This window comes from Salvelinus namaycush, chromosome 4, assembly GCF_016432855.1.
Source record: "Salvelinus namaycush isolate Seneca chromosome 4, SaNama_1.0, whole genome shotgun sequence".
Lineage (NCBI taxonomy): Eukaryota > Metazoa > Chordata > Actinopteri > Salmoniformes > Salmonidae > Salvelinus > Salvelinus namaycush.
In genome coordinates this window covers 15,440,780-15,455,356 of record NC_052310.1, presented here as the reverse complement: position 1 = coordinate 15,455,356, position 14,577 = coordinate 15,440,780, and the positions used below count along the sequence as shown (strand labels likewise).

The following is a 14,577-nucleotide window of genomic DNA, read 5'->3' as shown; positions in this document are numbered from 1 at the left end:
TACAAATAAAAGAAAGAGAAAAAAATAGAAAACCAGATTACTGAGGGAATGGAGCTAAAATCTCACCTCTTTTCTGGTCTCCCGTTCTCTCTTACTGTATCCCTGTCACAGTTCAATTTGGCCCCAGAGTATATGCGTGGCCTTCACCCCATTGACATAAAAACCACTAGTGCTCTTGGCTCTGCTGTTGCCGTAGTAACTAAAACACAGATTTTGTATTTCATAGATTTTGTATTTATTTAAACTTTATTTAACGAGGTAAGTCAGTTAAGAACAAATTCTTATTTTACAATGACGGCCTACCCTGGTCCAAACCCTCCCCTAACCCGGACCACACTGGTCCAATTGTGCACCGCCCTATGAGACTCTCGATCACGGCCGGTTGTGATACAGCCCGGGACCGAACTAGGGTCTGTAGTGATGCCTCTAGCGCTGAGATGCAATGCCTTAGACCGCTGCGCCACTCGGGAGCCCAAAATAGGGGGCACATTCTTGCCCCCATAAACATTCAAATTAGGAGAGAACGCCAGTTCAGACTATCTGAACTGATATGGATATGGAGGCCTTTTGTCCATACAGTACATGCAGATATAGAACAGGGCATGGAACCTGTGTCTACACTCTTAGACAAAAGGGTTGCAAAAGGGTTCTTCAGCTGAACCATAGGAGAACCATTTTTGATTCCAGGTAGAACACTTTTTGGTTTCAGGTTGAACCCTTATGGGTTCCATGTAGAACCCTCTGTGGAAAGGGTTCTTTGTTGAACCCAAAAGGGTTCTTCAAAGGGTTCTCCTACAGGGACAGATGAAGAACCTGTTTAGGTTCTAGATAGTACCTTTTTTTCTAAGAGGGGACCAGGGGCGTTTCTAGGATTTGAGGCCATCAGGGGCTTAGCCAAAATCCAGAGGTGGAACCCTAATAGGGGGGTCCCGGGGTATCCTCCCCCGGAAGAAGAACATTTTAATTTCAACAGCTAACTGCATCAATCTGGTACACTTTGAGATGAATATGTAAAGATTATATCACAAAAAAAATACATAAAATAATAATTAATGTGTAGAGGAACCATCCCTTTAAAATAGGGCTTGACGAAAGCCCTGCAGAGTGGGATGTTTTTATGTTGATGCTATAATAATTCATTTCTACAAGTCACACCACCTTCAAGAAAAATCTAAAGGTGGTTGAGGCTGACTAGTTGCAGACACTTGTCATCTTACAATACATACAGTAGGCATGATCTTTTGCATTTATGAGCTATTGATAGTCCCTTTGCCATCTCTGACCAGCAGCTTGTGCACGCTACTAAAATTACAAAATCATTTAGGGAACATGCATTTCAATATAGCCTATTCTCGTTTTTATTACTTAAAATCAACATGTACATGGCATAGTAAACTTACACACAGCTCTGACACACACACTTACCCCACCAGACATGCAGCCAGGGGTCTTTACACAGTCCCCAAATCCAGAACAAATTCAAGAAAACATACAGTATTATATAGAGCCATGTTTGCAGGGGACTCCCTTCTATCTCAGATTGCTCAAGTGAACTGCAAACCTGTTTTTTTTTTAAATAGATAAAGAAACACCTCAAGGCACAACACTTCTCCCCTATTTGACCCAGTTATTTTGTGTATATGTACTGATATGTAGGCTATGTGTGACGTTTACATTTGATGTAGTTCTGTCCTTGAGCTATTCTTGTTTATTCATGTTCTGTATTACGTCATGTTTCATGCTTTCGCAACAGCTAATGGGGATCCTAATAAAATACCAAACACCACATAAGCAGTTACACCTGAAATATTAGGAAGAAGTGGAATAATAAAAGAAGTATGAGGAATAACAGTAGCCTACTGTTCTTTCTGACAAGCATACTAATTATCCTATAATATGATAGCCCATCATAAGAAATAGAAATGGTTCCACTGACTTAAAATAAAAACTGAAAATATCCTGAAGACAACATGGCATAGCCTAAATCTACCCGGGACACACTACGTCACAAATGACGTGTATTTATTTTTGTTCCACTCCCTGTGGAGAGGAAACGTTATCAGATTGTTAACTGTCCAGTTACCAGGTTGTTAGCTAATAAGGTAACACGACGGAACAAACGTATTTGTTATTCAACAAATAAGTTAATTAGCCGTCCACGAGTAGCCCAGTTTTAAAAGGGCCCAGGACATGGTTTGTTTATCAAATGGTTCCTGCGAATTTGCGGTAGAAAAAAAACATAGCTCTGGTAAAATGGATCATATCTTTTCAATGGTTTGGGCTAAAGACAAGGTTTTCAGTAGATTAATGGTGAATTATGGCATACTGTCTAGTGTGTAAGTGTAACAGTATAACTTTAGTACGTCCACTCGCCCCGACCTCGGGCGCGAACCAGGGACCCTCTGCACACATCAACAACAGTCACCCACGAAGCGTCGTTACCCAACGCTCCACAAAAGCCGCAGCAGAGCAAGGGGAAACCCTACTTCAAGTCTCAGAGCAAGTGACGTAACCGATTGAAACACTATTAGCGCGTACCTGCTAACTAGCTAGCCATTTCACATCCGTTACACTCACCCCCCTTTCGACCTCCTCCTTTTCCGCAGCAACCAGTGATCCGGGTCAACAGCATCAATGTAACAGTATAACTTTAGACCGTCCCCTCGCCCCGGGCGCGAACCAGGGACCCTCTGCACACATCAACAACGGTCGCCCACGAAGCATCGTTACCCATCGCTCCACAAAGTCCGCGGCTCTTGCAGAGCAAGGGGAAACCCTACTTCAAGTCTCAGAGCAAGTGACGTAACCGATTGAAACGCTATTAGCGCGTACCCGCTAACTAGCTAGCCATTTCACATCCGTTACATAAGTGATGCACTGTTATGGGAACTCATATCAGACATAGAGCCTGCAATCAAGGTTTGGAACCGGTTAAGGGAACAGAACCGAAAACCAGAAAATAACTAAATTATTTGAGGGACAGGACCCGAACTGAAAATGAAAGTGATCTATACTGTTTCGGAACAGTATAAAAGCATGGGAACTGGTTAATAACATTATCTTACATTCCGGACATTTTTTTCCAGTCCCACAAAAATTGCAACAAAGCGCCTATGCAAAGCCCTCACTCTGTCACTCAGATGTTTTTTATTCTAGTGGTGCTCTGCACACACAAGCTAGCTAGCTAATGTTTGCTCTGGTCCAATGTTAAACCAACTCGGAAGTTCAAAGACATTCAAAGTTCCTCCATAGAAGCCACTCCTCCGTAGGTATAATTCTGTGGGACTAATTCAGATAATCGATATCATAACAAGATGCTGAGCACTTCAAGGCAAGCTTCCTCCATCCTCTCTCCTTAAAATGTCAGTTGCATCTCGCACCCTACACTGGTGCTTGTCTTTCATTATCATTAAACCAAAATACAAAATATTTGCTCTTAACGACTTTCCTATACAGATTAAATAACTTACCCACTCCACAGCAAGCTGCTCTACTCGCACTGACTAGTGAAATAATGTAATGTTGAGGCAATGTAAAAAAAGAAAAAGTATATTTCAGAGGTTTAAAAAGGAACAGAAATGAATGATATATAACAGTATTTTTTTGGGTTTAAACCAGTTCAGAACTTTATTTTGCTGGTCAGAACAGTGGAAAAAAAAAAAATTGCTTCTGTTCAGGATGAAAGATTGGAAAATAACTTTGGCTCCAGCCCCTGCATCAAAAGACCATCAAAATGTTCAGGGCTGGACCAAAAACATTCGGGGCTGCAGTCCTGGAAGCCCAGGCCTAATGACGCCACTGGAGTGTACTGTGACTGTGGGCTTCATGATTTTCTAATGCAATGCAATTTTGACGTATTTTATCTTAATATGGTGGATAATACTCTTTAATGTAGTGAATAAATGTATTTATTACCCAGGAGTAGCGGTGCAACATTGTTTTTTACATCAAGACTCCCTTTGATTGGCGAATAGGCTAGCCAACATGAGATTTGTCTGGATTGGACCTTTAAATTGCATAGGCTATGCACCAGGCATAGCATTTAATCACAGTAAAGCATAGAATAATTTGCTTTTGCGATGTCCAAGAGTCCAACATCAGCTTGGAATGGTGATGGTACCCAAGTAGTGTGTCATATTATTATTTCTCACCCTCCCCGATCGTGCGCGCGCGACCACTGTTAGGCTACATAAATTAGGTCATATTAGGCATAAAGAAAAACTAAAACCATCAGTATTGCATACAGATAATCTGCTATATGAAAGCTGTAACTTCACATAAGATTCATTCAATCATTATCGACCCGAGATGTCGGATAGAGCATAATGGCAGCCTATTCTGCCACATCGAAGTCCTTACAAGATTGCAGAACTGAATGGGTTTCTCAATACATTTGTCCTTACCTGCCCACTGTTTGGTTGGCGAGCTGTCGCATTCGATTGAATTGCTTCTTCATCTTGTATTTTCTGCGTTAACACCGATGGATAGAGCGACTCCACATATCTCATTGACAAACAGTCCGGGTCTCCAACGAGAATAACGAGACAGTCCACCCTTTAACAATCCGAATGTCCATAGCTATAAGGAAGGTATCGCAAATAAAGAGGTATGGGTGAGATACTTTTCAACGCATTGTATGGTCCCTGTCACCCAGTCAGTTCACTGCTCAGAGATGCTATACCAATTTCTCCCCGGGCGAGTGACAGCTCACGACACGACGCTGCGCACTAGCGCAGTATGGGGAATGTAGTTTTGACAATCAAACGTTGAGCCTACAACGAGACCATAGCTGTATTTCAGTGGTTCCCAACCTTTTTCGGTTACTGTTCCACCAACTGAATTTTTCTCTGCCCGGAGTACCCCCAAGTTCCTCCTCATGTGCATTTTACCAGTATAGTCTCATGAGTCTTCTCAAGTACCCCCTGTGGATAGGCCAATTACGCCCAGGGGTCCTAGTACCTAGTTGGGAACCACTGTTTGATATGATACAGTGTTTAAAACAAGGTGAATCTGTTTATTTCAACCTGACAAAAACAAATGTAGCGTATACCCTTTGTCCCTTGTTCAATTTTAAAGTAATTCCATTGCTCTATTGCAGCGGTTCCCAAACGTTTATGTTCCGGGGGCCACCAAATCACTGCCCAAAGCTCTTGAGGACCACCAGTTGCAGAACAGTAACATCAAATATTTAGTAAATTTAGTAAATTTTAGCAGTGAATGTAACAAATTAAAGGCCTATTTGCATTGTAAAAATAATTTTGACATTGATTATAATACCATTAACCACTAATAACACACATAATTTTTGGAAGAAAAATAATTGCAGAGCACCTGTGATAACCTACTCCCGTTTTTTACATTTATTTTTATTTAACTAGGCAAGACAGTTAAGAACAAATTCTTATTTACAATGATGGCCTAGGAACAGTGGGTTAACTGTATTGTTCAGGGGCAGAATTACATAATTTTATTTTGTCAGCTCGGGGATTCAATCTTGCAACCTTCCGGTTACTGGCCCAATGCTCTAACCACTCTACCTGCCACCCCGTCACCCCGTTACTAACCACTGCTCTATAAGTTACATTGAAAAACAAGAATTGAGTGGTATTTTAATGTTTGTATAGGCCAAGGTCTACTACTTACAGACCCCAAATGCCAAAATAAACCTTTTGTATTTCATTACGGGCAATGCAACCTACTTACAATGTCAGGTGAAATATGCCTCTGAAACACCATATGTCTGAGTAACCTGGTTTGATACCTGTAGGGTCAGTCACACACATACCCTGGCACATGTCCCTAGAATGTCCTTTAGGCCTACATTGACCAATTTGGTTTGTTGATAGTATAATAAAGCATTCTGAAAGTATAACTAGTTTAGGCAGGCCTACTCAGCGGAAAACTTTGATTCTGTGGATTAGTAAGGCAAACAGCATCATCTTGTGGCTATGAAAGCAGAGTATCCTACCACACACAGATTATTTATTCATTTAATTTACATAATTAGTGCTTAGCAATTGGCTGCAAAAGTCAGTGATAGCTTTTTACAGCAACACATTCTGTTCCCAATACAAAATATCCAAGGGAATATGCTGTCATCAAAGAAATTACTTCGGGTGCTATTCAGTTATGATTAGACTACCATATCTGGGAATTTCCTTAGTACATGCATTATATTTCAAAACATGACTACACTGAGAACGTATGTTTAAATTGATAAGTGATGTTGTGTTTTCTTAACCTAGAAATTCTAATTTTGGTTTTAATTGAATCTGATCTGATTTGGATGATCACATTGTATTGTGTATTGTATCTATACCTTCCACCCTCTTCCTTTGTGGATTTGGAGGCCTCCTCGTAGATTGACCAAATTCAAATTAATTCAGTTTAACACCAAGGAATATTTCACTTGCTGTAAAGTCTGGAATTCCAGATTCTGAAGCCATTTTGAAAGATTGAAGCATCTGAAATAGATAGTGGGATGCATGTTCTTCTTATAGACACGTTATAGCAGGAGTTCCAATACTTTTTTGGCCAGAGACCCCATTTTGATATCAAATTTTTTTCCCCACCATGTAAAAAAATCTGAAGGAAGTATGGTTTGAAGTGACTGGAATGCATCAGAAAGGTATTGTGAAGTTCAGAAGATCATCAGGCAATAATTGTGCATGATCTTCTGTGTAGAAAAGAACATCATGATGACGTTTGTTTCCCCCCAGTCTGATTTAGTGCTTGGTCTTGTCCACTTTGTTCTAAGGAATCCTGAGCTTGTGGGCATTGTAGAAGGAAACAGAAGACACCTATGTGTTCCTGGGAGTCTTATCTTTCAGGAAGGGGGTCAGAAAGTTAGAGTCACATTTGTAGGAAGAAAACAGAAACTGCTCTGTTTATTACAACCGCATTTAGCTGTTAGCGAAGGTTACTGACATACCCGCAGTTCTATGAACCAAGTGCAGTTTTATTTTTGCAGTTTCTCTCACGACAGCCATTTTCAAATCAGGCAACCCCACATGGGGTTGTGACCTCTAGTTTGGGAAATGCTGCATTTTAGTCACCTAAAATTTAATTTCTCAGTTTGAAGGATCATTATGATCATATCAAGTCAATAACAATTTCACAATAGGTAAAGGACTTTTGTTGTGGGGGTACAAACAATACAATGAAGCACAAACGAATTATAAATGTGACCATGTTTACAGCGGAGGGCAAAATGAACCAGCGTATTTAATTGACAGCCAAACAAACAAAAAAGCTCCAGTACGGTAGGTGGCGTAGCTATGTGTTCTAATATGGGCTGTCTTTCTCTCTAACATCCTAAAGGGAAGACCAACTAGCCGTTTAGATTACTTGTTGAATGACATAAGCACGAAAGTTATTTTTGTGTATGTTTTATTGCGCATTTATACCAATTTTTCTTCACCTTGATATAGGATATCGTAATAATATATTCGTTAGCTAATACATTGCATTTGGACTGAGAAGAAATGCGGGACCGAACCAAGGAACTGGGCAATGTGAGTTTCAAGCTAACTTATGCTAACCAATACCAATTAATTTAGCAATTGGTCAGTTTGCAAGGGAAGGTTTCATGCAGATTTGTTAGCTATTTCTTGGGGTATTCTTTATCTGGTAACTAGTTATTAGTGCTAGCTACATTGCTTTTTAATCGGCGAACTTTGCTAAAGTTAACGTACTTGTTAACCTGGCTTGGCTAGCTAGCATTGCTAAAATAGTTTACACCCCAAGGATAGGTCAGTGGCTAGAAGTGCATTAAAAGTTCAATGCCGCACTCATGGGTTGCATGTTGGATTTACATGGCAATGGAGCTCGCCAGCTCGTAGTCCTAAAAAACAGAAATAAATTACCTATGGTTCGTTCAGCCATTCCTATGGGGGAACTTTTTATTTCTTGTTTTTTTAAAGGTATTTTTCTTAACTGCATTGTTGGTTAAGGGCTTGTAAGTAAGCATTTCACTGTAAGGTCTACTACACCTGTTGTATTCGGCGCATGTGACAAATACAATTTGATTTGAAATTCATGGGAAAGATTGGGACTTTGGGATGAACGCCGAAAATAAGGTCTGAGGTTAACACAGGTTTAGGAGATCTTATACGTTTTGTTCTATGATATCATTCAGTTAACATGACCTTTATGAAATATGAAGCCTTTATTTGCTTGTTTTGATTACATAAATACTTCAAAATGCACAGTAAGTGACGTTAACTGATGATTATCTCATAGAACAAACTATAAGATCTCCTAAACCTGTTTACCACAGACCCTTTTCCCCCGCGTTTATCAACAAAAAAAAAACATTTCCCCATAGGCTTTGGCCAACGAGCCATGGCGGAGTTAGTGCCTACAAAAAGTTGAGGATTGTGTCCATTCTTTCCCCCTCTTGCTCTTCCTCACACACCAGACTGCCGAGGCGTCAGACGAGGATGAAGAGGGCAGGGCACTTATGATCAAACCAGGGACTTCTACAGTGAGGGAGGAGAAGGAGAATGATGCTTTTTTCAAGAAGGTGAAATCATGCAACCTAATACAACAGTCAAGCCGTCTGTTTGCATTTATAATGACTTGCTGTCAGTTTCAAGTTGTGTTGTTCTGCAGTACTTTTCTCTTGGCTTGTGGATGCCAAGCACAGGAACAGTTTGTTGTGTCAACATTAAACTACTGTGCCAATGTGATCTGGCAAGTTATAATCTGAAATACTGGCAAGTTAAAATGAGCAGCTTTTCTGTATGCCCAATTTACATCTTATGCAAAAACATAGGATGATGCAGAATATGTCTCCTGGCCCGTTCTCAAGTGCCCCAAACAACCAAATTCACTGATTTATTCACATCTTACGTTAACCAGCCTGTTTATCCCTTCATATCAGGTCCAAGAGATTCGAGAGGGATTGGAGACGCTTAAAAAGGTGGTTTCTGACCTTGAGAACAAACAGAAGACCGTGTTGGGTGTGGCACTGCCAGAGGACGGTCAGTAGATCAACACTAACACATTGACGTTAGTGCTAATATGCTGTATGTAAATATATGCTATGGTGGTACTGTTAGGAGTTATGATATGCATAGAATATGTAATGTGAGCTGTAGCCTAATTAATCACTGCACCTCCATGTCTTGTCAAAAGGATCACATTCCACTAAGAAATGTCTCCATTTTTATCATTTTTGGTGATAAAGCAGTTGTGCTAATTATACGATTAGGTGCCATTATTCCCCTCAGGCTGCCTATTCTGAGGGATTAGTTACTCTGCCTGTTGACAGTTACTAAAGGTGATGTCGTAAGGTTTCTTTCTGCTTCAGGCATGAAAAGGGAACTCCAAACCCTTCGGGAACAGATCAAAACAATGGCAATGCAGATCCATAAGAAACTGAAGAGTGAGTATTCTTAACTGAAGTAACATGATCAGCTATTGATTATTGATCGTGTTTCGGTGCCCCCAGCGGATACACCTGAATACAGAAATATCAGACCCATTGTTTAGTTTTTTTTTCACAGTCATTGAACCCAAGAAAGGAGAAGATGATGGGAAATACATCCCCATAAACCTAAGGATGCAGAGAGCCCAAGTGAGGCTTCTAATTTCCGAAAAATAAATTGATTTTCATTTATATAGTTTTACTGTAGGCTGCCATTTAAATTAACACTTTTCCCATCCCTCTACCTCCTTTTTCTCTCTCTCCAGCATGGCGTCTTGTCTCGGGAGTTTGTGGAGTTGATGGGCCACTGTAACACCATCCAGGCTTCCTACAGAGATCGCAACGTGGAGAGGATACAGAGGCAGCTCAGAATCAGTGGGTCTACATCTATTCATCTATTACTGTCACTGTATGGCTGTTAAGAAAGGGGAATCGTAAGTGATTTCAACACCATGGATTTTTGTCTTCTGAATTCAAGACTGCAATGCAGAAGTTCATCCACAAAGGTGATTTCGTATGAAAATTAAATATACCCAAAAGCAGCAACTGATAAGGTTATTATATCCCTCTAGCTGGCACCAATGTAACAGATGAAGATTTGGATGTTATGCTTGAAAGTGGACAGACTGATGTTTTCACACAGAATGTGAGTATGACTGACTGACAGATTCACTGACTGACGGAAACTAACCACAATTAATTACTTATCTGGAAACCACCTACTTGCAATCACACAAGTGTTTTCTTCCTCTTTGTTGGGTAGTATGCTATGACTTTTCTCTCTTACTCAATCAGGCTCTGTGTTTAGCTGAATAACAAAAAAACATAGTGCATTTGGAAGTATTCAGACCCCTTGACTTTTTCCACATTTTGTTACGTTAAAGCCTTATTCTAAAATGGATTAAAAAAAGAAATCTATACACTAAAATGACAAAGCGAAAACAGGTTTTTAGAAATGTTTGAACATTTATTAAAATTACAAAACAGATACCTTATTTACATAAGTATTCAGACCCTTTGCTATGAGACTCGAAATTGATCTCAGGTGCACTGTTTCCATTGATCATCCTTGATGTTTTTACAACTTGATTGGAGTCCACTTGTGGTAAATTCAATTGATTGGACATGATTTGGAAAGGCCCCACAGTTGACCGTGCATGTCGGAGCAAAAACCAAGCCATGAGGTTGAAGGAATTGTCCATAGACCTCCGAGACAGGATCGTGTCGAGGCACAGATCTGGGGAAGGGTACCAACAAAATTCTGCAGCATTGAAGGTCCGCTAGAACACAGTGGCCACCATCATTCTTAAATGGAAAATGTTTGGAACCACCAAGACTCTTCCTAGAGCTGGCCACCCGGTCAAACTGAGAAGGGCCTTGGTCAAGAACCCGATGTTCACTCTGACAGAGCTCCAGAGTTCCTCTGTGGAGATGGGAGAACCTTCCTGAAGGACAACCATCTCTGGAGCACTCTACCAATCAGGCCTGTTATAGTAGAGTGGCCAGACGGAAGCCACTCCTCAGTAAAAGGCACATGACCGCCTGTGTGGAACTTGCCAAAAGGCACCTAAAGGACTCTCAGACCATGAGAAACAAGATTATCTGGTCTGATGAAACCAAGATTGAACTCTTTGGCCTGAATGCCAAGTGTCACGTCTGGAGGAAACCTGGCACCATCCCTACGGTGAACCATGGTGGTGGCAGCATCATGCTGTGGGGATGTTTTTCAGCGGCAGGGACTGGGATACTAGTCAGGATCGAGGGAAAGATGAACGGAGCAAAGTACAGAGAGAGCCTTGATGAAAACGTGCTCCAGAGCCCTCAGGACCTCAGACTGGGGCGAAGGTTTACCTTCCAACAGGAGAACGACCCTAAGCACACAGTCAAGACAATGCAGGAGTGGCTTTGGGATAAGTCTCTGAATGTCCTTGAGTAGCCAAGCCAGAGCCAGGACTTGAACCTGATCAAACATCTCTGGAGAGACCTGAAAATAGCTGTGCAGCGACGCTCCCCATCCAACCTGACAGAGCTTGAGAGGATCTGCAGAGAAGAATGGGAGAAACTCTCCAAATACAGGTGTGCCAAGCTTGTAGCGTCATACCCAAGAAGACTCGAGGCTGTAATCGCTGCTTCAACATAGTACTGAGTAAAGGGTCTGAATACTTGTAAATGTGATATTTCATACATTTGCAAAAATGTCTAATCCTGTTTTTGCTTGGTCCTTATGGGGTATTGTGTGTAGATTGATGAGGAAAAAGCAATAATTTAATCAATTTTAGAATAAGGCTGTAACGTAACAAAATGTGGGAAAAGTCAAAGGGTCTGAATACTTTCCGAAGGCACTGTATGTAAACGGTAATGTCTGGGACGACAACAAATGTTTCTACATTCTCTTGGGAGTAAAATGATGACAGATTTGTTTTGTTTAAGACACTCTTGATGGCTTGCACTGGACTACAGGTTTGAATTTGGTAAGCACTCATTGAGATGCCTGTGCTGTACAGGACATCCTTAGACATCTGTAACCTGTATAGTCGCCATAGCTGTGAAAGCGAGCCCCACGTAAATGGAACCCTTACTTGCTTTTAGAAGATTGACTACTTTAGCTGTTTCAGTTCAACTGTAGTTCTCTTTTGCTGGATGTGTTTTATGAGCAGTTAAATAGACATGTGTTATCATTTCTCAGACATCACCCGTGTGACTTTTTTGGGGGGTCAGGCTCGAAACAACCTGATTGTAACATTTACACTCTTCCTCCTGTAGATCCTGATCGACGCTAAAGCCACTAAGCAGGCGCTGAATGAGATTGAGTCCCGGCATGACGAGATCCTCAAACTGGAAAGGAGCATCAGGGATCTGCATGACATGTTCCAGTACCTGGCCATGGAGGTGGAGGCCCAGGTAAGACTGTCACCCCCAGGAGGACAGACTGGAGCCATAATACCTTTCCCACCCAAGTGTGCACTTGTTCACTCCCCGTGAAAAGCACATTTCATGAAATGGGCTTTGAGAAAATTGGTTGGTGGAAACCTTAGTGAGGTGTTTGCTGAATTGACTAACTGTTGTGCAGGGGGAGATGGTCAACCGCATTGAAGCCAACGTCCTCAACTCAACTGATTATGTGCAGAAGGCAGTGGTAGAGACCGAGAAAGCTGCCACCTACCAAAACAAAGCACGCAAGGTAGGAATTAATTTAAGGCTGTACTGCTAATTATTGGACAAGTTAGCTAATGAGCGTTGATACTTGATACTACCCCTCTCTCTCCCTCTACAGAAGAAGATATGGATCGCGTTATGCTGTGCCATTCTCCTCCTCATTTTAGCCATCTCATTGGCGATCACCTTCTCCTGAGATCCAGACATGTGAGTTCACTCTTGACGTGCACACGAGGTTTGCAAAAATTGACATTTCATATTAATATATCAACGTGTGCAAATACAAAACTTGGAAGTATTGGTTGATTAGTAATCAATATACTTTTTTTTCATTCCTTTTACAGTGTCTTCCCCTAACCCACTCTCCTGCCCTGGGACAAAAAAGACATGTCCTGTCCTACTGAACTTTTGACTAACACCACTCTCATATAGACAGACACAAACAATCATAGTCTCTCATGTTAACTGCCCCACTCTCAGCGAAAGGCATTGCTGAAGGCTTTTTGGCCCCCTCTGTGGCGCCCTTTTCCATTTAGGGTGCCATTGAAGAAATGTGTGGACAACTCAACGTGCTGGAGCCCTATGTATCCACAAGCACGGAAGAATGCAGTATTGGAACTGGCACTGATCAGATTTACTCAGGAAAACCCATAGCTAAAGGTGGTTATTTTACGAAGTACAACGCGAAATAATCTTTTTAGGGCTTGTTTTTAAATGCAGATATAGAATATAATTGTATATCGCCAATTTTCTTATTTGTTGAGTAAGACATGCGGTTTTATAAATCTTTCAAGATGTCTGAACTGGCTTCCATGTTGCCCCTGAAATTGATCTCCCATTAAGACAATATTGTCTGATCACTGCAATGTTATCCTATTTACATCAGTATTTATTTATAGTTTGAATATTGTTGTGGAAGCTGCTATTTTAAGTCTTGCCACAGCAACAATCGGAATCCTTATAGTTATGGTGCCTTTTTTCCGTATGTGCTGACGGACAGCTCTAAGAACAATGTAGTGCACTCTTATTTTGTGAAGGGATGGAAACTGCTGTAATTATTCAATGCTTCCGCTTCAAGAACGCATTAACCATTTTTTAAAATATCTGTATTTTACCCTAGCCTTATTGATCTGTGCTGACCAGCTTCTCCCTATAGATATTAGCTGACATCACAAAAACGGTTCAGAAGTCAATCTGGATGGCCAGAGAGCTAGCAACAATGACAAGAAGCTGCCATGTGAGGAATCGTAGGTGCTTGTTCATGTCTTGTTTTGACGCCCATGGTGACCAACTGTAATTATGTATTTGAAAAACAGGCCTACATTTGCAGAATGAGCACTTATCTATATATAAAAGCAACACTTTCAAAGATTTTACATAAGGAAATCAGTGAATTTAAATAAATTCATTAGGCCCTAATGAATGGATTTCACATAACTGGGAATACCATAACCCCAGCACAAGGTGCACCTGTGTAATGATCGTGCTGTTTCGTTATATGCCACAACTTTCAGGTGGATGAATTATCTTGGCAAAGAAGAAATACTAAGGGATGTAAACATTTGTGCACAACATTTCAGAGAACTAAGCTTTTTGTGCATATGGAACATTTGCTGGTGTCTTTAATTTCAGCTCGTGAAATATGGGACCAACACTTTACATGTGGCTGTTTAATTTTGTATAAAACTTTCAGCTCATTTTAATGCAGTTCAAATAAAATTGCCTGTTGTGCTTGTATGGGTTTAACTGTTGCCCAGATTCAAGTTTGTGAAACGTGTGTGCCTATGTTCTGAGAGAAACGATACGGTCCCCAGAATTACCTGGATAATCGCAAGAGGGACATCTTGCATTGTAAAATCCAGTACCGTATGATCTCAAAAGCCATAAGATATGGCTACATTTTCCACATGCCAAGCAGCAAAACGAATACTGCATGGCACCTACTGAGAAGATGTGTATAATACAAGTGTTATGCACAAACATTTACACTT

The 14,577-nt window shown here is 40.9% G+C and overlaps 1 protein-coding gene across 2 annotated transcripts; it reads left to right on the top strand.

Annotated features, from left to right (window-relative positions):
• Positions 1-7,305: 7,305 nt before the first annotated feature.
• Positions 7,306-14,332, top strand: LOC120046210 (syntaxin-1B-like). Of its 2 annotated transcripts, XM_038991257.1 has the most exons (11): positions 7,306-7,514; positions 8,420-8,524; positions 8,885-8,984; positions 9,314-9,388; positions 9,510-9,580; positions 9,697-9,805; positions 10,003-10,076; positions 12,194-12,331; positions 12,501-12,611; positions 12,705-12,793; positions 12,931-14,332. In XM_038991257.1, exons 1-10 carry the CDS (start codon positions 7,485-7,487, stop codon positions 12,780-12,782), a joined length of 891 nt encoding a protein of 296 aa, XP_038847185.1. In that variant the 5' UTR covers positions 7,306-7,484; the 3' UTR covers positions 12,783-12,793; positions 12,931-14,332. The 2 variants fall into 2 exon arrangements, with proteins under 2 accessions (XP_038847185.1, XP_038847186.1); XM_038991258.1 differs by lacking the exons at positions 7,306-7,514; positions 8,420-8,524; positions 8,885-8,984; positions 9,510-9,580.
• The last annotated feature ends 245 nt before the right edge of the window (positions 14,333-14,577 follow it).

Coding starts and splice junctions, on each gene's coding strand:
- LOC120046210 (XM_038991257.1), top strand. CDS start 7,485: ATGCGGGACCGAACCAAGGAACTGGGCAAT. Junction 8,525..8,884: donor ATGATGCTTTTTTCAAGAAG/GTGAAATCATGC, acceptor CCTTCATATCAG/GTCCAAGAGATTCGAGAGGG. Junction 9,806..10,002: donor ACAGAGGCAGCTCAGAATCA/GTGGGTCTACAT, acceptor ATATCCCTCTAG/CTGGCACCAATGTAACAGAT.